The sequence below is a fragment of the Ceratosolen solmsi genome, unplaced genomic scaffold, assembly GCF_000503995.2.
Source record: "Ceratosolen solmsi marchali unplaced genomic scaffold, CerSol_1.0 scaffold3, whole genome shotgun sequence".
Classification (NCBI taxonomy): Eukaryota; Metazoa; Arthropoda; class Insecta; order Hymenoptera; family Agaonidae; genus Ceratosolen; species Ceratosolen solmsi.
Genome location: NW_011948428.1, coordinates 6,238,405 through 6,261,614, shown reverse-complemented (window position 1 = coordinate 6,261,614; position 23,210 = coordinate 6,238,405). Strand labels below are relative to the sequence as shown.

At 36.9% G+C, this 23,210-nt stretch overlaps 1 protein-coding gene across 1 annotated transcript in view; it reads left to right on the top strand.

Moving 5' to 3' along the window:
• Positions 1–14,252, top strand: part of LOC105363672 (uncharacterized) — a 29,127-nt gene extending 14,875 nt beyond the window's left edge. Inside the window, exons 4-5 of the mRNA XM_011501422.1 lie at positions 13,029–13,135; positions 13,584–14,252. Coding sequence (XP_011499724.1) covers positions 13,029–13,135; positions 13,584–14,087 — 611 coding nt within the window. The 3' untranslated portion in view covers positions 14,088–14,252. The remainder of the gene's footprint in view (positions 1–13,028; positions 13,136–13,583) is intronic.
• Positions 14,253–23,210: the final 8,958 nt, after the last annotated feature.

Below are 23,210 nucleotides of genomic sequence, written 5' to 3'. Positions count from 1 at the left end.
CGCCCGCGTATATAAGCATACAAATATTTAATTTTTAAGACTCATTAATAGTTGACCAAGCATAGTCGAACAAATGACCCTGATCACTTGTCAGGCATCCATATAGATTAACGGCTTTTCTGTGCCTTAGAACACATCCCACTTGTCATGGATCTCATAAGCAACAGGGAAGAGTACAATTTTCTTCAAATAAATTCATCTCAATATTTGCATATTAAGGGAAAAAATGGCTTAACTAGCTTATTAATAATGCAATATACATTCGTTTATTTGAAAATTCTCAGATTTATCAAATCATTAATGTCGTATTATAAATGCGCTTCGTTAAGAATATACATCAATGATATTTACGTTCTCTATTGAAAAATAATAAATAACAAGGAAATGTAGTTTTATGATAGTAAAGGGGTTTCTTACAATAGCCCGGCATAAACTGTCATTATATGCTTATGACTTCATTAAAATATGCATAATTCATGTTGTTAACATATTGTCAGAGAATTCGATAATTTTTCAATTTACAATATTAATATTTAATATTAGTTTGTTCGTTCTTGAACAAGTTCATCGTCATCGCAAAATGAAAGAGGTTCCACGCCCTTTGATTGGCTAATTAGCATAGAGATGGGATCAGAAAAATTTGCGTGTAACATTGATAATCTGTGCACTTACGCTTGTGCGACTATATTTTATAAATGGTTAACTTGTTCGTGTCGATTCATTTACAGTCGAAGTTTATGGTGAAAAACAAAAAAATAGAGTGTAGAAGTGTTTTAATAATTTACTTTAACTTAAAGTCAGATAATTCACAATACAACGATTACATGTAAATGAAGACTTTTACGTAAACTATTATTTCAATGTTCAGTCATCAAACTAACTTAGCTGGCGATATGCTATTTTTTCAAATATATATTCAAAGTAAATTGTTGTAATTTATTGCGAGGAAGTAAAATGCAGAGGCTAAAACGTTTAAATAAATAATCTGGCATTTAATGGATATAATGCAGAAACTGAACTGATAAAATTTAAATCACACTTGTTACTTCTAACCAGACGCTACTACATCAACTGTAAAAAACATAAAATAAAATACAACTTACATATTCTCACATGCACATATAAAATACTTGTACATATTCACATATCGTTTTAATCAAGTGCGCGTCAAAATACGCAAGTGAATATACCATTAAAAGTATTAAAACATTATTTCATAAAATAGAATAAGCGACACCGACTGTATCACGTTTCGAATAAATCCAATAAATTTTATGTACTCGATACATTACATGTGAAAATATTTACCAAAGTTCCTTTTTACATAGTACCGATTAAGATTTTTTCTCCTATCTTTTTTTTCTATTTTTTTTTTTTTTTTTTTTGTTGTCTTTTGTTTTGTTTTGTTTTGTTTTTCTTTTTAAATCATCATTTTTTTAATCAGCCAGACTTACTTTACGATTGAAAAACGAATAATCACCACATATTACTCATTCAAAAGTCAAATATTATATCGGAATAGATTAGAAACATACGGGAAGGAAAAGTACGAGCTGGGTTGATAATATATTCGATTAGATCAATCAATTATCAGAAATTATTCGAAATATGTGCACACGATTGTCATAGAATCGCAGCCCATTCTAACGTAATGCAATAAAGTGGCTTGATTATATCATAATAAGCTTTGATTTTGCGATTTTATCTGCAAAGCACACAAAGGACTAACCACGCGGACAAAATTCTGTATAAACGGAGAAGACGAACAAACAGAGGATCTATGAGATTTGCACCGAACAAAGGAGACCCGTCCACAGGGACATTAATTTTCTATTTCCCTGCTATTTTTAACGATTCTACGAAACTGCATCCTTCGACGGACCGATAAACAGTGCGCGTGCCCATATGTACAGATGCTTGCGCACGCGTCTGCCTATGTGCGTGTGTGTGTGGAACGCGCGGCGTGAGGCCAATTCCAGATATATATATATAATGCAGATCCCCCGCGGAGAGAATCTTCGGAACGTATATCCCATCTAATCGTTAGTTCTTTTTTGCAACCTGTTCGTGAACATTCCAAACGGGGCTTACGAATTCTCCAGTCCCTCGTTCGACCCTTGTTGTATGTATTATTACCGTTCACTAGGTGCCTCAATTTCTCATGAGTAAATCTTTTCACGTCCCTTCCACGTGTTTTCGGCTGCGTAAAATCCCATACTCGCAGAAAGCAAATTTGCCGGAATTACTTAAACGATAGTAGAATTGAATTGGGATGGAGAGCCAAGTTTAGATTGTACACGCCCAGTGTATCATAAAAACAATGAGACGTTTGAATTGCGCATGCGCGCCTCATAAACTTAAGCTATTCCGATTAAAATATGATCTTGTGGTTACTGAGCACTCGCATTTGTATTTAAAGTCTGTGATGATGATGGATCTTGCCTTGACGAGCTTTCGCTTTTGTTTTCTTGCCATTTAAAAGCCACGAAAATAACGGAGATTATTAAATAATTAAGGTACTAATCTTTAGTCCACTTTGACAAAAGCATGCCATAGACACAACTCGCTATTAGGTATAAGAAACGTATAAGCAAACATTTAAAAGATATTATTTTCGCATCGTGGTAATAAGTATAAAAATTCATGAAACTACATGAAAGCTAAACCGGGGACATTGAATGGCGCTGAACAAATTCTTTGCCAAATGTGAATATATGCGAATGAAATTTTGAAATATTTACTAGACTGACAACACCGACAAAATAAAGGCAATAAAGACGGAGAGGAAGAAGAAAAATAAAAGTGAAGCGATATAATAAGAAGAATAAAAATAAGAAGAAGAAGAAGAAGAAGAAGAAGAAGAAGAAGAAGAATAAGAAGGGAGAAAAAAAAGAAGAAGAGAAAGAGAAAGAGGAAGAAGAAGAAATGAGAATTATAAAATTTCCCCTTTCGAGAATTTCGGAATTTTATTCGCACGCTCATACCTCCCACTTCAATTTTCAAGTCGACACCTCTTACAGGATTTAATTACCCGCGAGTTCTCTCGCCAACGCCGTGGGCTGTGATTAGTGCCCCTTCCTTCAGGTAAACCAGACGTCACCTGTCGCGCCTTTGATCCTACAGGCGCCGAGAATCAAGAATCAAGAATCGAGATGGAGAGTCAGATAGAGAGAGATAGTTAGATAGGTAGATAGAGGTAGGTAGTTAGGTAGATGGGTAAGTGGGTAGGTGGGTAGGTAGGTAGGTAGGTAGGTAGGTAGGTAGGTAGGTAAGGTTAAGGTAGTTGGGTAAGGTAGGTGGGTAAGATAGGGAGAGAGAGAGAGAGAGAGAGAGAGAGAGAGAGAGAGAGAGACTGCACACGATAGGCATCGCAAGGCATATAAAATGTATACGACGGCCAGTGCCGAGCTCATGTAACACGCGTCGTCGGAGCTGCTACGCGTGCTTCTGGTTTCAGAGCCAATGTCGGTTACACGCTTGCAAAAGGGAGAAATGAAAGAGAAGAAGGGGAAAGGGAAACCCGAAGAAAATGAATAGTAGTGGAGTCAATGTTGCATTAGCTCCTGTTTATTTTAATTATATTACGGACTTTCAATTAGAGGATCGTTCGTATGCCTTAGTTGATGATATATATCTTGCAATGTTCGGCACAGTAACTTTGATTTTGAAATTTTCTGTTTATTCAAATCCAATTCCAATGTATATTTGAGAGATGAAACGGTGGATTGGAATACAGTCGTTGTGTTATAATGAAGTCTGGCATGTTTCATTACATTCAATGTGTGATTGATCGTAACGAATGTAAAGTGAGTCCTGCTTAATAAAAAGACAAAAACAAAAGCTAAAACAAAAACCAAATAAACCAATTAAAATCAGACTTAAATTATGTTATACTTCATCCAAATTTCTCAAGATGGTTAATTGTAAATGACTAGCCAAGCATCTTTAATTAATATGAAATTAGAGTTCGATCTCTGAAAAAAATATTTGAAACGAACGTTTTGTAGTGTTATATTAATGATTTTTCATTTTTTTATCTACGAGCGCTAGTATCGCCTCGCAGATACTCTTCAAGTAATCATTAAAACGGTCGGCATATATATGGCGCGAATTCATAACTAATTAATTTCCAACCAAGGACATCGGAACGAGAATATATAAAAAAGGAGCGGAGAGAAAGAAGGTGCGTGCGTGCGTGCGTGCGTGCGTGCGTGCGTACGTGCGTGCGTGCGTGCATGGGTGTTAAAGAGAGAGGAGAGAGAGAGAGAGAGAGAGAGAGAGGAGCGAAAGAGATACGCGAGTTGCCTTCGTTTAGGTGCTAATGATAGGGTCACTGGATATGTGTTTGCGCGCCGCCTCGCGTATCCATATAACAAGATCAGCCTCCTTTCTCGCCCTCCGTCTTTCTCTCTGTCCCTGTCTTGCCTTTCTTTTACTCCTGATCGGAACACGGCTGCATTACCGGCTTATTATGCGCGCGCAACGCGAACTTCGGCTTTCGTGCGATCCCCTTTACTTAATGTACCAATGCCCGCGTGGCTACGGTATTTTATTGAAATCGTTCGTTTGTACCTGCTTGATAAAGTCTTTGTGGGCTCGTCAATTGACGATAAATATAGTGATTACGTTAATATTGTCAGTATCGAAATTAGGGTTCGAAAATGACGAATACAATTTTTGAAAATCGTCATTAAAGTCGTGTTTTTTCGTCCAAGCTTTATACAGAGTTTTCGGTTATAATATCGCCTTTACCATTTTTGATAGGCAATCTTTATCTTCATACAATCTTAGTATGATTATTAAATGCATTAATATGCAAAATAGAATCTAAATATTTGCCTGTAGTAAAATAATTTTCGTTAAGCGCGTAATGCCAAGATCATTGAATAAACTCAATTTGTTCAGCTATTTTCAGGTTATAAGTATACGTAAAGATTTTTTAGATTTGCTGACTTGCGCTCTTTAAGCAATAATCACGATTAATCAAGTGATCGAATGAGCAATTTCAAAATTTTTAAATTTCTTCGTTGCATAGTGATTACGCGATAATAATTTTCGTTACACTAACTGTAAAATATAACAGATTAATACCTTGTAAAGGCTATTGAAAAGTGAAAGATTACAATCGTTGGTACTTTGTCATCAATATCATTCAAAGCCCCGAATAAAAATGCTCCCTCATGACTTTAAACATAATCTAACCACCCGAATGCTCAAACAACTCCAAATTACCAAAACGTCCACACGTATCTGATTTTAAAGCTTCGATTCAGTAGATACAGTCACCGCTTCTGACATCCCTTTAATTTTCTGTATGAACTGTCGATTGTCGTGAGAAATCGATAGAAAGGAAGCGCCGTGTGAGCTCGTCACTATTAAACGCTACTCAGACGTCATCGTCGTCGTCGTCGTCGTCGTCGTCGTCGTCGTCGTCGTCGTCGTCGTCGTCCTCCTTAATCCTCCTCCTCCTCCGCCACGTTGTCTCAAATCCCTGGGCCGATGGAGCGCAAGAAAAGTCGGGCATATAAACGCCTGCCATAACAATCTACAATATCGTCGGGAGCGTTCGCTTTCGCTCCAGTTATCATTATCGAACTTGGACGCTTCCGGTACCGGCGACGGCGCAGACGGCACTGAGAAAACTCCAGACCCACGCCCGGCATCTTCGCGACGAGACAGTGCGCCCATAGTATCTTTAATAAAACCGAATTTTCGACCTGCTTTCCACCAACTCGGGAAAACAACTCATGATTAATGCGCACGATGAGCAGTGCGATTAAATTTTATTTATATTTGTAATGATGGATTCTCACGGTCTGCATATTCAAGCTTTTAAGAATTATTAAACAAAGTGAATTGTAATTTTTGTTATGAACTCTTATCCTCTTCTCTGTCACGTGAATTTATATTTATCTACCGTTGGTGCGATTGTTAATCCGACAATTGCACGAATTCTATCTTATAAATGAGTCTACGATATACTTTCATGTTGATCGTGAATTTATCTTAAGCTCCAAACTCTTAAATCTTATCTTATCATTAACTCAATGAATTATTAAGTAATTTGGGTTGATATTTGTCTTCGAAAAAACAATTAATTATTTTTTTTTTTTTTTTTCAATTAAGCCGTAATAAGGTGTTAATGAGATTAATAAGATAATAGAATGAATTAGAAATTATAAATTCAATTGACAATCTAATAAATAAATAGACAATTCGTTTTATAACTATATTTATTCAACGCTTGAGATAATATCATTGATATAGACAATAAACATTTATCAAATATAATCTCGCAATCTGTAGTGCACGTGTGAATAATTTTACATAATTACGGTTAAAGGATAATACGAATAGAGAATACAATTCTAATGATGTTTATGATGCTTCCAATTACTATAATTCTAATGATGTTTATGATGAGAAGTACAGTGAGAGAGGCCAAAGTAGTAGCTAAGCGTCATATATAAACTTCTCGTGCAAGCTCGACTTCTTCGTAGTAATGCTTTCCTGGTGGTGGGGATAGAGAGAGAGAGAGAGAGAGAGAGAGAGAGCGAGAGAGGGGGGGAGGGGTAAAAAAACCGTCAAGCATCAGACGTAATATAAATTTCGCAAGAAAGCCTTGGGAAAACTCTTATGAAAATTCTATTATCGCGCAAACATAGTGAGAAGAGATAGAATATAAGGTACCGAAAAGTGTTTTCCAAATTTATATTCATGAAATCACGACCGAATGTTTGCCATGATCTATAAATGTCGAATATCTCGTTTTTAGTATCGTTTGTTTGATTTTTCTTCATTTGTTTTATTTATTTTTTTTGTTTTTTTTTTGGTTTTTTTTGTTTTTTTGTTTTTTTGTTTCTTTGTTTTTTACATACAGCAGTAAATTTCTCTTGACGAGTTTTCCTTCTCACAGGTCCTCCTCGATCCCTCTTTTTTTCGACAATCTTTTCAACTACCAGAAAAACTGCTACTGACCTTCATTGTATTTCGTTTCACATATGCGATCGATTCGAATTGAGAAACTACCAGCCGCGAGTCACATAACGTATCACACATCGAGTGAACCGACGCCATTTGGCTCACTTGCTCATCCAAATTTCTCGCGTCTAATAGATGCGAAACCAGGATTTATCATAACACCGCCATCGCCGATAATCATCGTACAATCTAACCTAAGAGTGCCTCGATCGAGGGATCGGCGTGAGGAAACGGAGCCGGCAATTAAGCTCGCGGACGTATCGTTATCCCATCTAAAAACTTTCCTTCCGTTTTCCACCGCAGGCAGTCGCTCGTCCTCGGCCAATTGCAGACGACAAACGGGCAAGAGGCAGCGCGGATCGAGAAATGAGCGGGCGGAGGAGATTGGGACCCGTATCAAAGGCCAGGAGGAGTTTCGGTTTCACGAGCCCACGGACCTCGGGAGCAACGAAGATAGTCGTACGGAATCCTCCACCCCTACGCTCGTATACACTTCGTCTCCTTGTGATCGTTTGCCGCCGGCCGCAGATTAGAGGCTGCCAAATGAATTAAAAGGCAATTTTAATCAAAAGCGGGGTACCGGCTTTTAGGCGCGATTACCCATGATAATAACCGGGCGCAGGAGGAGCGACGCCCTCTTCTTCTCTCTTCCACCTCATCGTATGCGCGACGTGCGGCGAGCGGGTGAATGCGCGCGTGCGCATTTGTATAAGCGTGTGCGTGTGCCTCGTGTGGGTATGCGCGTGCGTATGCGTGCGTGTGAGTGAGAGATAGAGAGAGATACATAGAGAGAGAGAGAGAGTGAGAGAGAGAGAGAGAGAGAGAGAGCGATTGTGTGTGTGAGAGGGTGGGGAGGGAATGGGAACGACTCGTATATATTACTTTTGCGGATAGCTGAGCGCGAGAATCGATTTTGCGCTGCCTCTTGGGCTAATCGAATATTCCAGCGGAGGATCAATATTGGCCCCGAATGAGGGCGAATATGTGCCGAGAGAGGGGAATCCCTTTTTGCGGCGAGAGGGTAATGATCGTCGTTCGTAGAAGGGAGAAATAATATCGTTGTTTTAAAGGCGCGTAAGTGGCCAATTACCTTTTTACATGGCGCTCCTCTTTTCGGATTCGCAATGCATGGGTGGGGGCAGTGGCGATGGCGATGTGTGTATGTGGGGGGGGGTGGTGTCGGCGAGGGCGATCCATTCTTTCCAGTGCTTTCACGAGGCGATTCCCGAATGATAAGTAAATGTCATGCTGTGCATCCGGAGAGCCATTGTACTATTCGCAAATAAACCACACGAATTAACGGATAAATTGTAAAAACGCGCATCATGCTTATGTACAAAAGATTTGATGCATTTTGGTATTGCACAATGCTACGAGCCCTGCTCACTTTCATTCTAAAATATGCAAATGTAACTCGCGGTTTGATGTGCAAATATATGTAATATCAAGCGTAGTTCAACGTACCGAATACTACGCGACGGGCAATAAACTTTATTTTAAAATGAATTTTAAAATCGCGTGTATAAAATGAATATTCAAGCGAAATGGTATTATGGAGCTTTAAAAGTTAGATCGTCGACTAATTAAGTGGATAATTTGATTGGTTGTAGCATAAATCATTATACAAATACACTTTAAGCCATGAACATTAAATAATGGATCATATTTTTTTTTTATAAAATCATAAATGACAGATGGTATATTAATGTTAGCATGATCCTAATATAATCCATGTAACATTAGGCTATACAAAAAATTCCATTCATAATTTTCGAATAATAATAGTAAGCATATTATTAATGCAAGAAAAACTTGTTATCGCATTAGTGTTCCAATTCGCATTAGCATAAAAAACTGTTTAATCACGCGAATATGTAAAAAATCTGGCAAAATACGAAATTCGTTAGCCGCGTAATACAACCAAAAAAAAAAAAAAAAAAAAAAAAAAAAAAAACAGAAAAGAAACATCAAAAAACAGCAACAACGACAAAAATGAAAGAAAGAAAAACAAAAGAATGAACGAAAGAAAAACACGAGAGAAAATAAATAATATGAAAACGGAAAAAATGCATTAATTTTACTTGAACCTTCATTACGTTAATGGCACTAAAATATAATTTGTACTTTCCAAAAACCTGTTCCAAACGTACCGAAAGCCGAAGTGGAAAATTGAAAAATTGGCCTCTCCACGACGCGCTCCTAATTATGTAATCACAGGCGTGTCACTCGGCCATTTTTCACCACGAGAAAATGCCATCGGGAAAATAATGCACGTAAATTTTTTTCCAGCTCCAATCGAAGATCGATAAATCAGCTGCACAAGGGAGAACGCCATTCTTTTTATCCCAATTCCCTTTGATCCTTGCGCGCGAGCTTTCCTTCGGCAAGGACGCGTCGATCGGCACTCAGCAATCGAGACGTGGAACAGATCGAGAATGATCGACCTGCGGGGGATGATTATAAATCGAGCCACGGTTTCTTCTCCGTCATTTACACGCTTCAACGTAATTATTACTTATGTATGAATAAAGCCACATGCCGATCTTCAGTGCCTTTGCTCACTGTCAGCTTAAACAATTGAAACGCATGATTAGGGCCGATGTTGGTTATTAATCGGTGATTCAAAGTGACATAAACTCGTGTATTTTATTAGTCGTTCGTTTACTTATAATTTATTTAGCTTTTGAAGTATATATTACGTTAATCAACTAAGGTCTTGCATAATGTGCAGACGTTGCGATTATGATTATAAGTAAGTTTAGCGTAGGATTGTCGAGGAGGAGTCTTAAATACGACAACGCAGTTGTTTCCCTTTTGATAAATCTCATTCCATTTGACTTGTTGAATGGAATAATGGTTTATAATATACATATGTTAAAGCTTTATTTGCAAATGATAAAGACCAGTGCAGTGGCAGATGCAAGTATCACGGCTTTTATCATAACTTTTACATTATTTTATCGTTAATATATTAACGAACGAGCTAACTGTTTATCAGTTAATTAATATAGAAAGCATTCGAGCCGATACTTTTAAACAATTGACAAATTACACTAAAACAAACTATGTTCTCTCTCATGTCTTCTCACAAATGCCATTGAATTCATAAATATATGATCTATACTTAACAAATGCTGAATTTCATTAGTACCTCCATATGTTTATACACTAAATTATAATTTTCGTTTTTGTAAACATCTCGTTGTTTTACATGAGCCTGAATATCGCGTTACAGGTTTAAAAATAGACCATATCTCAGTAAACGTTAAGTCAATCAATTAATCTCCCTCCCCGCCCATCCCCCCTCCGCCATCTGTGGATTTGCGATCGTAATCAATATATCGCTTCGCTCGGGCGATAAATTCAATTACTTATTAATGGGAACTGCCATTAACGAAGCGACGGGACGAACGAATGTGAGAGGTAGAGAAAGAGAGAAAATGCCAAAGGAACTCTCAGGTTCCGTTAAATGCCAATATAACGTAGGCGCGTATGTGTATCGCATCGACGGCGAAGTCCACGAGTCAACTTTAAGAGGATGTCGAGTGTGAGCTCGAGTACAGTCATCCTCAATTATAACGCACCGCTGCTTTTACGTGTAATTATCGTTTTCTATGGAGGAATTCTCCATAAATTAATTTTACAGTGTGAGAAGTATTCGCGGTATGGAGTTTTGCAGAATTTAATATTTGATTTAAAAATGAATGTCCATTTGGTAGGATACTAATCGAGTCTTACGAATGAAAATGTTATTAGCCTTATGAATTCATTCGCTGTCACAATTAGAAATTTATATCTATGGGGAGTAGTATCGTTGAGTGCCTTAATTTAGTTATTTTAATTATTAAGTTTATATTAAAAACTTTATTTTATTATTAATTAGTACGTTTGAAGATACACGTCAACTTTTTTTTTTTTTTTTTTTTTTTTTTTTTTGGAAGCAATATATTTTTTATTAATAAATTGTATTTTAAACTTTACGAAAGGTAACTTAAATTTATAGAATTTCACTAATTTCATAGAAACACGATCAAGCCAATATTACTTAGGCTGATTATTGAAAAATTTGTGAAAAAATTCATACTCTAAAAATTTTCAAAAAAAATTACTATAAAAGTTAAGTATCACAATGATCTCTTTCGATCACATAGCCTTTTTAATTTTTTTTTTTCTTTTTTTTTTTTTTTTATATATCCTATAAATTTATATCTCCTATAAAATCATACATTCGTTTAATAACATTTATATAGTGTTCTTACTTACCGTAAGTACGAGAATAAAATTGGAAAAATGCAGCATCTAATTGCTCGTAATTTATGTTGATAAATAAAACTATTAAGATTTATAAATTACAATGAAGTTCAATAATTTAACTGTTTATTTATTGAAACTTAGGTGGCTTTTAATGGGACAATTTTCTTCGATTTTATAGAATTCGTAATCCATATATTAATATATGAATAAAGTGTGAAAAGAATATCAGGCAAATCTGTCGAAAAATTTCTTTCTCAATAATGCTTATTTCTTCTCATCATTGATCGCAAAAAAGAAAAATTTAATTGAATAAAGAGTTAAAGAATATAAATATATACTAATAATCTGAGCTTTGAATTTTCTATTTCGTTGTCCGACCTCTCCCCACCCCTCTACCTCCACCTCTATCCGATAAATGTTACGTATAATTAAGTTATTTAATATATTTTACATTTACAACGATATTTTATTGTATTACTTTCATCTACAAACTAGCATAAACATACACATGAGCAAATTTCTTGCTTTCACCTACGGTTTTTAGCTTTATTTATATATATATATATATATATATATATATTTTTTTTTATTATTATTATTATAATTAAATCTAACCTCTTACTCGTCTTGATAAATTTCATTTTATTGAAAATAAGCCGAGCGTATTAACGATTAGAAATTTATAAATGCAAAAATATCTCAAAATAATTGGCATGTTCTACGCTTTTGAATTGCGAAAGAAGCGCAACTTTATAAATGCGGAACAAATAATGTAAATGAATTTGAAATTTAAATTGAAGAGAATAAAGTGTCAACTCGTGCTAAAAATCTTTTTATGAAAATTCATTCGATAAACCATTTTTCATTTCATCACTTGTATTATTAAACATTACTTTTTTTCTAAGAATATGCGTTATTGTTTTGTTTGTTTTTTCTCTTCTTCTTCAGCTAACCAATGACAAAAGCATTAAATATTACACAAACATTATAATTGTTATTTTATGAAACATCGTAGCTAATAGCTTAAAAAGTAACAATACATTGACTGTTAAATTAAAATTTTAATTACTTGGCTTTATTATTATATTACTAGAAAATAGCAATAATTTATAAATAAAAAATTCCAAACCAGACCATTGTTTTTGTAATTTCATGGTTGTGATATTGCAAAAACAGAAAATGAGAAAACATTGTACGGCACGTCGTAATCGTGAATTTCGTAATATTTACGGGCGTGGAGGACGACCATATCACCACCACTCAATAGAGAATCAGTATAGTACTCTTGCGCTAAATACCAAAGTACATACAAACTGTCTGCGTGTCCTTTTCATTAGCACTAGCTAATGCCACGCCATAATTTCAAGCGAGTTACATGCCCACTACGATCTATCGGGTTGTTAAAAATTTTCACGGAGCCAATGCTACTGCCCGTTCGCAGAAAAGAAATCCAAGCACCACAATTATTTCATGAAGAATTCTTCAATGAATCGTATTGGGCTTGAAGAGGTACGAGCGATATTTTCAGCATCTGTCTGTTATCCGGTTATGAGCGGATATAAGATCCATTTGCGTACGATTGATTTTTAGAAAGAAACACATATCCATTTTATTATATTGATATTATGCGAAGTGTTAGCCTGTTCTAGCATGAACATTAACGTTTGATTATCGGAATTTAAGTGTTTAAGCTCTAGCGTTATCTCTTGTTTAGGACACTTTAATTTATATAATAATAATTTTAATTATGAACGATTGATATTCAGTAGTCCCGTTATCTTGTATGATTACAGAAAAAATGACAACACAGTCGGAAGACTTCAGCATGAAGCTGTACATCTTCGCAGAGAAGAGCAAACGCTACATTTGCTTCAGCAAACGATGGAAAGTAATCAGTCTGGTGAGTATTCGTTGTTCACTTAATCTCATTATTGTATAACCTGTAAGCAGCCTTAGCGCTCTATAATTGAAATATGTTGATCGAATTATGACGAGTTATTAAATCGCTAAGCAATCGTTTGCTCATTAAATTCTGCTTAATAACGGTAATAATAACAACAGCGATATTTGATAAGAGTACGAGACAAAATCATCATCAACGAGTTAAAAGTTCTGAATGTAGAGTGCAGTATTGTAAAAATATAAAGAGCTTAAGTGTAAGAAGTTAAATGCTACTTGAGTGGCGTGAGGGGGCGAGGATGGGGTTCGGGTTCGGGTTGGGGGGGGGGGTGACGAGGAGTTGAGAATCGTTAATGATTAGAGCCATAAGGCTAGATCGCAAAGTACGCAATATACGAATAACGAATTGAAAAGCCCAACGAATTATCCCCTCTGCTTTCTCATTGCAGCCGAAAAAAAGGAGAGACGAGCGTTGTCAGTTTTACGAGATCTACAACGGCAGGTACCTAAGGTACCGATCGGTCGTTGACCAGAACCGCTACATCGGATTCAACAAGAGTGGCAAGCCGATGACGTCGCCGCGGGGCCGCCAGGAGTGCTACAACTTCATAAAGCTGAATCCGTACGCGGGCGTCGAGCGCCACAACGACATCGTCTCCTCGAACAAGGGCGGCATGAAGCACCGCGATCAGCTGCGACCGGAGCACGCGAGAAAGCCGCACCCGAGTGGGCCGCGAGGGACCAAGAACTCGCACCTCCTGGCCTCCGAGAGCTCCTTCGTGGCCGGTAGCAGCAGGCTGGCGCAGCTGGCGACGCAGCATCGCCATCGGCACTCGAACAGCTGGAAGACGATGCGCGAGGAGGCGACGAGGAGACGATACGAGAGTCACGGAAGTAGCAGTAGCAGCCGTAGTAGCCTCCTCGTGGAGGCCGCGGGCAGCAGGAAGTATTGAGTCGCCGGGGCGCGGCTCGTCGATCAAGACTGCCTCACGCGTGAGATCCACGAGACTCTCCACGATAAGAAGCTGATGGCGGGGACGATGCCAACGGGCACGACGAGGACGAGCGCGACGTTGCCGGCGCACGCCGCTACCGCCCTCGCCGCCGCCCACGCCCCGGCCGTCGTTGTCGTCGCCGTCGCCGGATCCAGGGAACCGGACCATTATTATCATCGTCAGGAGCCACCACCGGCGAACGATAATGGCGCGCCCGGGCACCGGCTAACTAGCCAGAGGCAGCACCTCGGCCAGCTCGTACAGCTAGTATCCCTCGTGGGGCTCGTCGTCGCCAGAGCGAGAGCTTCCTGAGCAGAATTTGAGAGATAGCAAGGATGCGCGAACGAATTGTCGTTGTCGTATTGTATGCACTGCGCGATGCGATCTTACGTACACGATGGGGATATCGAGGGTTCGTAAGGATGATAAAGTTTACGACCCTGTAGATTGGCTGGAAGACTTGACTTTTACTTACGGATGTATTAGCTCGCATTTGCCTTCGCTGATGCGTTCATCAAACTTGGTGGGTTTACTTAATTAAACGGCGCGGCCGTGCGCACACGCGTACGCGACGTACGACCAGTGAAGTTTGATTGGTTGGCTGTAGAACGACACGTGTAATAATTATGTTTATAACGGTGATGTATTCTCTATAACACGTCTATATGAATAATAATGGCGAAAGCGACTCGAATGTATTAACTGCATCATTTGCGTTGAGGTAACACTTTAATCCCCTTTTCTACTCTAATGTTTATATGTGTGACAATCGTATGGGATATATCGTAAAAACTATAAATTAATCGTAAATAAAAATAGTCGCATAATGAAGAAAATAATGCTTGATCCAAGTGACTGGCACTTCTCCGTACTCGAACAATCCGAGCATTTTAAAATTATTAACGCGAAAGATGATAAATTCTTGTATAGCATCTGCGTGCTCTTTTTATTCCATATAGTCATGTTACGGATAAAGACGCGAAAGATGATAAATTCTTGTATAGCATCTGCGTGCTCTTTTTATTCCATATAGTCATGTTACGGCTCTCTCTCTCTCTTTCTCTCTCTCTCTCTCTCTCTCTCTTCCCTTCTTTATCTCTTTTTTCAGTGTTTCCGTTTAAGTATTTCCGTTGGAGTTTGGGCTAGATGAGTAAATTCTTTCGATATATCGGTATAATGATATAATTTTTTTTTCTTCCCCTTCTAAATGTTGCTGGCCGCTACCTTCTTTGTGACATAGAAATACATGTTCCTGATAAACGAGTTTTCATCATACACACACTGCATTGGTCAAATATTTTCATGAATCTTTCGACGGGAATACGTTTATTGCATCTTAAAAGAAAATTCACCAGAATTGACAAATACATCATACTGTCATCTTTTATAATCGAAGTCGATACCGAATATTGAAATTAGCCAAGAAATAGACCAACGGCTAATAAATAATTCTTAAATTTCTGCTCGGATCTGCGCGCACTTCCACGACTACGTTCTATTCATTTTTTTTGTTTTTGTTTGTCTTTGTTTTCTTGTTTATCTCTCTCTCTCTCTCTCTCTCTCTCTCTCTCTTCCTCTGTCTTTGTCTCTCTATCTATCTATCTATCTTTTATCAGACAGACACACGGTACTATTACAAAGTATTTTGTACTTTGTATAATTACGTTCCAACAAGTGCGCTATTTATTCTAACCATTTATTTATGATATTTCGTATTTTTGACATCGTCGTAAATGTCACATGTTCATTAAAACAGTAACAACAGCAACAACAATAATGCACGTGTGCAGCCATAGACACGCGGATGCGAAAATGCACCGAAAAACAAACATATTTATACACAAAGGCAAATGATTTGTATTTTGATTTTCGAAAAATCGTCGCATTGATTGGAACAAAGTCTTAATTACTATTACTAATATTATTATTATTATTATTATTATTATTATTATTATTATTATTATTATTATTATTATTATCATTGTATGATGAATCGTTATGCACTACGAGAGCAATAAAGTTCGAATATGTTCTCAACGATAGAGAAGCCACACACCCCATCGAGGAAAATCGTATTAATTATTTGCAATGTATTTATGTAACTTAAAATACTCTACTACTTATGTTTAGCGTATAGACGACCATTAAACTATTCTGTTTATAATTATATAATTGTAAATACGAGGAGAGCCTTACATTTATCCATAATAATTGAATACGAAGTATTGTAAATAAGTGATTATTATACACAATTTTTCGGAAAAGTTTTTAGGAACTTCCCCAACATACACACTTTTCCCATTCTTTCTGAAAATCCTGTCGATGAATGCAACGTGAATTAAATAAAAACAAAAAAAAAATCAACAAAAAAAAAGAAAAACAATAAAACAATGGGAAAAAAAGGAAATGAAAAAAGAAAAACATGAAGTCAATCGACTAACGCACTTAGAGATGCAACAATAGCATACATCAACTATTACTACCAATACTGCTTCGTCTGTATTAAGTTTTTCCAAATTCAATTGCCTCATAAGAAACTCAATACTTTTACAAATATATAAAACTAAAGGTAATGATTATATACGTGACAACACGGCCGTCCACCATTACATGCAAACTTTTAGCATACCGCATAACCCTATGTGGATACACCGATAAATACATTTTCGATGATCTGATAAGAATGAATATTATACATAATGTCGCGATAGGCAGTATCATAAAGTCTTGGGGACATAGGGACACACCGAAATGCCGATTGTGCTTCGCTAAGTACGTTTGCATCTTAAAAAAAAAGACTTCGTGTTCCGATCGCGATCTTACGTTATACGTGCCGCAAAATATATGCAAACAAAAGGTAATATAAAACAAGTCGGTACGCATGCACTCTTATCGCGCACGCGTGTGCGTGCGTACATGAAGTGCGCTATACTAATTTTCTCGTGCGTATTTGCCCAGTAGAGCTTGCGCGGCGCAAAAAAATAAAAATAAAATAAAATAAAACAAATGAAAAAAAAAAAACAAAAACAAAACAAAAAAAAAGAAGAAAAAAAAGAATTTAAAAAAGTAAACTCGCTCGCTGTGCTGTTATGCCGCCTAAAAGTTGTAGAGTGCGAGTCGAAGTCTGTATGCGTGCGTGCGCGATATTTTTGAATGCATGAGAATGTGCGCGACGAATTGTTTGCGCACTCTTGACTTATAAAATAAAAAAAAAAAAAAAAAAAAAAAAAAAAATCGATCGATCGAGGATACTTTCCCGAGACTTCTCGAGGCTTGGAATCGTTGAAGGGAATGACGTTCGCGAGACCAACGAGAAAGATTGTTACGTGCACCATTGAAATACCTTATTAGTTTACCTAATCTTTCGCCTATTCATGCAAACGCTAAATTAGTACTCAATTAACATGACTATAAGCAAATCTTAAAGTGAATGCCTAACGGTAACATACCGCTAAAGACGGGAGCTTAAAGACTTTAACGAAAGACAAGCTTGACGCTTGAGCAAAAATACAAAAATTAGTTTTACTTATCTTTCTCATGCTCACGATAAATATTACGTACGCTCTGATCGATTGTACACTGCTTTAATAATCTTTATTTAATAATATTTTATTATACAAATCATAATACGTCTCTCAGTGCCATTACAGTTAATCTAACGATTAAGCGGCTGCATGGGCATCATGACACTTGGATTCAACAAAGTGACGAATAAACGATCATGCATTGACTAATCGAGTCAAGAGAGTGTTCACGTTCCCCGGGAAACGTTTTGCGCAACTGAATACGTGTGTGCTCATCCACATTATGTCTCTGTGTGCGTGTGCGGTGTGCGTGTGCGTTTGCGTTTGCATGTGCGTGTGCGTGTGCGTGTGCGTTTGCGTTTGCGTTTGCATTTGCGTTTGCGTTTGCGTTTGCGTTTGCATTTGCGTTTGCGTTCGCGTTTACGTTCGCGTTTACGTTTGCGTTTGCGTTTGCGTTTGCGTTTGCGTTTGCGTTTGCGTTTGCGTTTGCGTTTGCGTTTGCGTTTGCGTTTGCGTTTGCGTTTGCGTTTGCGTTTGCGTTTGCGTTTGCGTTTGCGTTTGCGTTTGCGTTTGCGTTTGCGTTTGCGTTTGCGTTTGCGTTTGCGTTTGCGTTTGCGTTTGCGTTTGCGTTTGCGTTTGCGTTTGCGTTTGCGTTTGCGTTTGCGTTTGCGTTTGCGTTTGCGTTTGCGTTTGCGTTTGCGTTTGCGTTTGCGTTTGCGTTTGCGTTTGCGTTTGCGTTTGCGTTTGCGTTTGCGTTTGCGTTTGCGTTTGCGTTTGCGTTTGCGTTTGCGTTTGCGTTTGCGTTTGCGTTTGCGTTTGCGTTTGCGTTTGCGTTTGCGTTTGCGTTTGCGTTTGCGTTTGCGTTTGCGTTTGCGTTTGCGTTTGCGTTTGCGTTTGCGTTTGCGTTTGCGTTTGCGTTTGCGTTTGCGTTTGCGTTTGCGTTTGCGTTTGCGTTTGCGTTTGCGTTTGCGTTTGCGTTTGCGTTTGCGTTTGCGTTTGCGTTTGCGTGTACGTACCGATAGACGCGCGCGAGTACGTTTAATATATTACAATACCGATAAATGAACTTAATCCTTAGGATGCTAATTGCAGACTGTATTACTAGGTTAGATACACGATATGACGCGGTGGTGATGCTTGACCGAAGAGAAAAAATTGCGATAATATCGATCATCCGTTAAAAGCCGAAGAAAAACATAAGTGGGATGAAATTCGATTGACATGAGCTCGCGAAGCTTAAAGCAGCGCGTAACAAATTTACGTACCACAAGCGCCAGCTCGTTTTTATTCGGCTTTTCTCGTGGGATCTCGGATACATCCCTTTCGCTAGACAGAGATTTTCATTGGCAATCGTTGTTACTCCCCACCCCGACCCCCGCCGTTGCCCACGATAACATTGCCTTAAAGAAGTTAGTCGCACGATGACGCATTTCTCGTCGCTTAAAGAAAAGACAAACGACTGGCCAGTGAGAATCCATAAAAGACGCAAGGGACGTCCCATCATCGTGGGTTTCTTAATCTCGCAAGGTCACCACCTAAGGAGCGCCTACCCCTTTCTCGAGAGAAAAAAAATATTACGAAGAAGAGTACGAAGAGAACATAGTAGGATACGAGGAGAAAGAAGACAAAGACGAGGACGAAGACGAAGGCGAAGACAAAGACGAAGTAGAAGAAGAAGAAGAAGAATAAGAATAAGAAGAAGAATAAGAAGAAGAAGAAGAAGAAGAAGAAGAAGAAGAAGAAGAAGAAGATGATGATGATGATGATGATGATGATGATGATGATGACGAGGACGACGATGACGATGACGATGACGATGAGGATGATGATGATGACGACGACGACGACGACGATGATGACGACGATGACGACGATGAAAAATAAAGAGAAGATGTTGATGATGATGATGATGATGATGATGATGAAGAAGAAGATGAAGAAGAAGAAGAAGAAGAAGAAACGCTCCCTAGGTAGCTTATTTATTGAAATCATATTTAGGTACTACGAAAGCCGAACTATCCGACATCCTTCCCTTTCCCCTTGTACGTACGAAAGAAAAAAAAATTGAAATGAAGAAAGAAACAAAACTCTATGTACTGCTCTCTGTCCTTTATTATTTCTTTCTCTCTCCCGTAATAGTCAGTATATGTCAATCAATTATCGTTGTATAATATTGTTATGTTTAAATTACTATGCGACTTTATTCATTCCCATATTATAAGGCATTCAAAGCACGATTCTAAGCGACGCCATTCTTCATTGGGATTTTTATGAAAACTCAAAGGACATTCGATCAATGTACTGTAATACAGAATAATACGCACTTTGGCATGTATAATTGTTATTATATTAATATAGTAAATAATGACAGATAATAATCAAAATTTCTCTCGCTACCCCGATGTGTACGTTCTGAAAGGATGTATTATAAAATTTCTTGTTCGTGCTTCGAGTGTATGTATATCGAATCTTTTTTATTTTTATATTAAATTCAATTTTTATTTAAGCCACACGCCGCTTCCATTATATGCAAGCCGGTGGCCGACGCGCACAATTTAAAAATTAAATTAACAAAGTCAACAAAGACCGCGAATAATCAGCAATGTCAGAATGTCAGACGACGTCTTCGATCGCTCGTTGGAAGAACTTTTTTTTATAAAATAAACGAAACAAATTTTATAGGTTAACTAACAAGAAAATCTTAGTTATTTTGTGTTCCAATTTCCTAGTTCAAAAAATTATGTTAGTTATTTCAGAGAGTCAGACACTAAAAAATAACATGGCCCTTCAAACTGGTAAAAGAAATTTTCATTTCTAACATGAACTCCATACATTTACGTTTTCTTTAGAATAATGAATATGTGTATATTAATATTCTGTCTTTGTAAAGAAAAAAAAAAGAAGAAAAAAACCAACAAAAAAAAAAAATAAAAATAAAAAAAATACTTTCAACTTTTATTCTAGAATTAGTTTTGTCAAATGCTAATCAATAACTGTTAAAATTATTGTTTAACAATAGTTTCAAATTTTTAATTTTATGGCGCGACAACTTTTGTTAAACATCTCGTGCGCAAATTACTAATCAACCAATGGATTTAGCCACCACACTAATTTCTAACAACAATTGTTCATTTGGATTTCTCTATTTCAACATTAAGCGATACAAATTATATTGAATCCAGTGCAAGTATCGTTTAATTAACTAATTATTATGTATTCAAATTTCAGTTTTCAAATAGTCTAATACAAATTAATGTCTGACTTTTTACACATTAAATGCCGGTGGAGCTGGATTATTTGCATATATTTCGAAGGTTTATTGAACCTAGATGTTCTAGGTTGTGCAACATGAAAAATACTGATTTTTTGTTTCTCAAAAATGTAAAATCCCCTCTATCACGCTTTATATCCAATAAAATATAATATATTTAATAATACTCAAACCGTTTAAATCAAGAATTATATCTCTCTTTTGAGTGCGCAGAGGGACCCGGAAGTGCGATATTTGTAAAACAAAAAATATCGTCGACAAAAAACAAACGAAATAAATAAGAAATAAGATGAATCCTATGATAACGAAAAATAAAAATAATATTATAGAAGAGAGCAACCTGAATTTCGTGTTCCTATCGATGCGCACTGAAAGTCCTGATATCTCTATATCTATGTGCATCCTATGTTTTGAAAATAAATAATTGCATCATCACTAACCGAAATATATTTTTTAAAGCCGAAAAATGACATATTTTCACGATTAATCGATTGTAGACTATCAGTTACCTAACATGTAAATCGAAAGTTATCAGTTTTTTTTTTAAGAGAAAACATCGAGAGGAACATGATAACGTTCAAAATGTTCAAAAACCCGATAAAAAAATCTTAAAAAGCTACGATTTTTAATTACGCGGTACTTAAGCTAATGAACCTACATAAATATTCTGATGATCATGAAAAATAAATTAAATGAATAATAAAAGAACGACGTATGAACGATGCTTTTCATTTAATAACAATACTACTAATATAACTTGTAATGTAATTGTATTGTAATACGGTATTATAACACCACCTTTAAAAATTAATCTACTCGTTTTTATATGTGTATTAAGCATAATCTCATGTCAGTGCAGAGAGAAAAAGAGATAGAGAGCGATCAGAGACGGGCGAAAATGTGTTTTCGTCGAGCGCCAAATATCGCGAACTCATCGGCAAACTCGGAGGCAAGTCATCGAAGTCGAGAGCATGCCGAGATATATATTCAGAAAGAGTAGAGAGAGAGAGAGAGAGAGAGAGAGAGAGAAAGAAAGAGAGAGCAAGTGATAGAGAGTAAGTGAGAGAATGAGAGAGAGAGAGAGAGAGAGAGAGAGAGAGAGAGAGAGAGAAAAAGAGATAGAGAGCGATCAGAGACGGGCGAAAATGTGTTTTCGTCGAGCGCCAAATATCGCGAACTCATCGGCAAACTCGGAGGCAAGTCATCGAAGTCGAGAGCATGCCGAGATATATATTCAGAAAGAGTAGAGAGAGAGAGAGAGAGAGAGAGAGAGAGAAATGGAGAGGAGAAGAATGTATAACCAAATGAGACTTGTATTTTTACAAATATTCAAAAGAAAAAAATTGTACAAATTAAAGAAACTTTAACAAGAAAAAAATAAAAAGAGGATGAACTCGTTTCGTATACCTTGATATCTCTTATCACCTTCGTATATATCGTGAGTATTGGAATTTTTATATGTATAAATATATATATATATATATTTATGCATACACGTATATGTTTACAAGTGTAAACATACGTACATGTGTGTGGACAGACGCAGACGCATGCACACGCAAACACACATGAGCTCGCACACACACACACACACACACACACACACAAAGATACACACCAATATATCGATAAGTATATAGATGAGATGAGGGTAGGGGATGATAATGTGGAGGGAAAAGAAAAAACCTCGATTGACGAATGACTTTGCTGCGAGTCGGACGTCATTTTTTTACTTTCTCGATCGTCTAATTCTTGTGACCGAGAAAAAAAGAAGGAAAACACTGAGAAAAAGAATAAACCAATAAAAAGGATGATGATGATAATTAATGAATTGCGAACGAAAATTAAACAAAGATAAAAGAATATGACTACTTTAGATAGATAGTATAACTTAAAAAAATGAATAATAAAAACGATAAGGTCAAATATAAATATTATACATATATATATATATATATATATATGTATATTTATACGCGCGCGCGCGCACGCGCGTGTGTGTATGTATGTTATCTATAAATAAATATATATGAAAATATGATGTGTATTGTAAGACATTAATACTTTAATACTTGTTAGACAGAGGCGATAAAAATAATGGTGGTGACGATGATCACGACAATGTTGGTGGTGATGATGATGATGATAATATTAATGAAGTATGATATAAGGATGCTGATTGAGAATGAAACATTACGATAATTGGCAACGATGCGACGTGGATACGATGATTGTAACGACGACAGCTATTATTATTAGCAGATACGGGAAAGATGAAACTTGAAA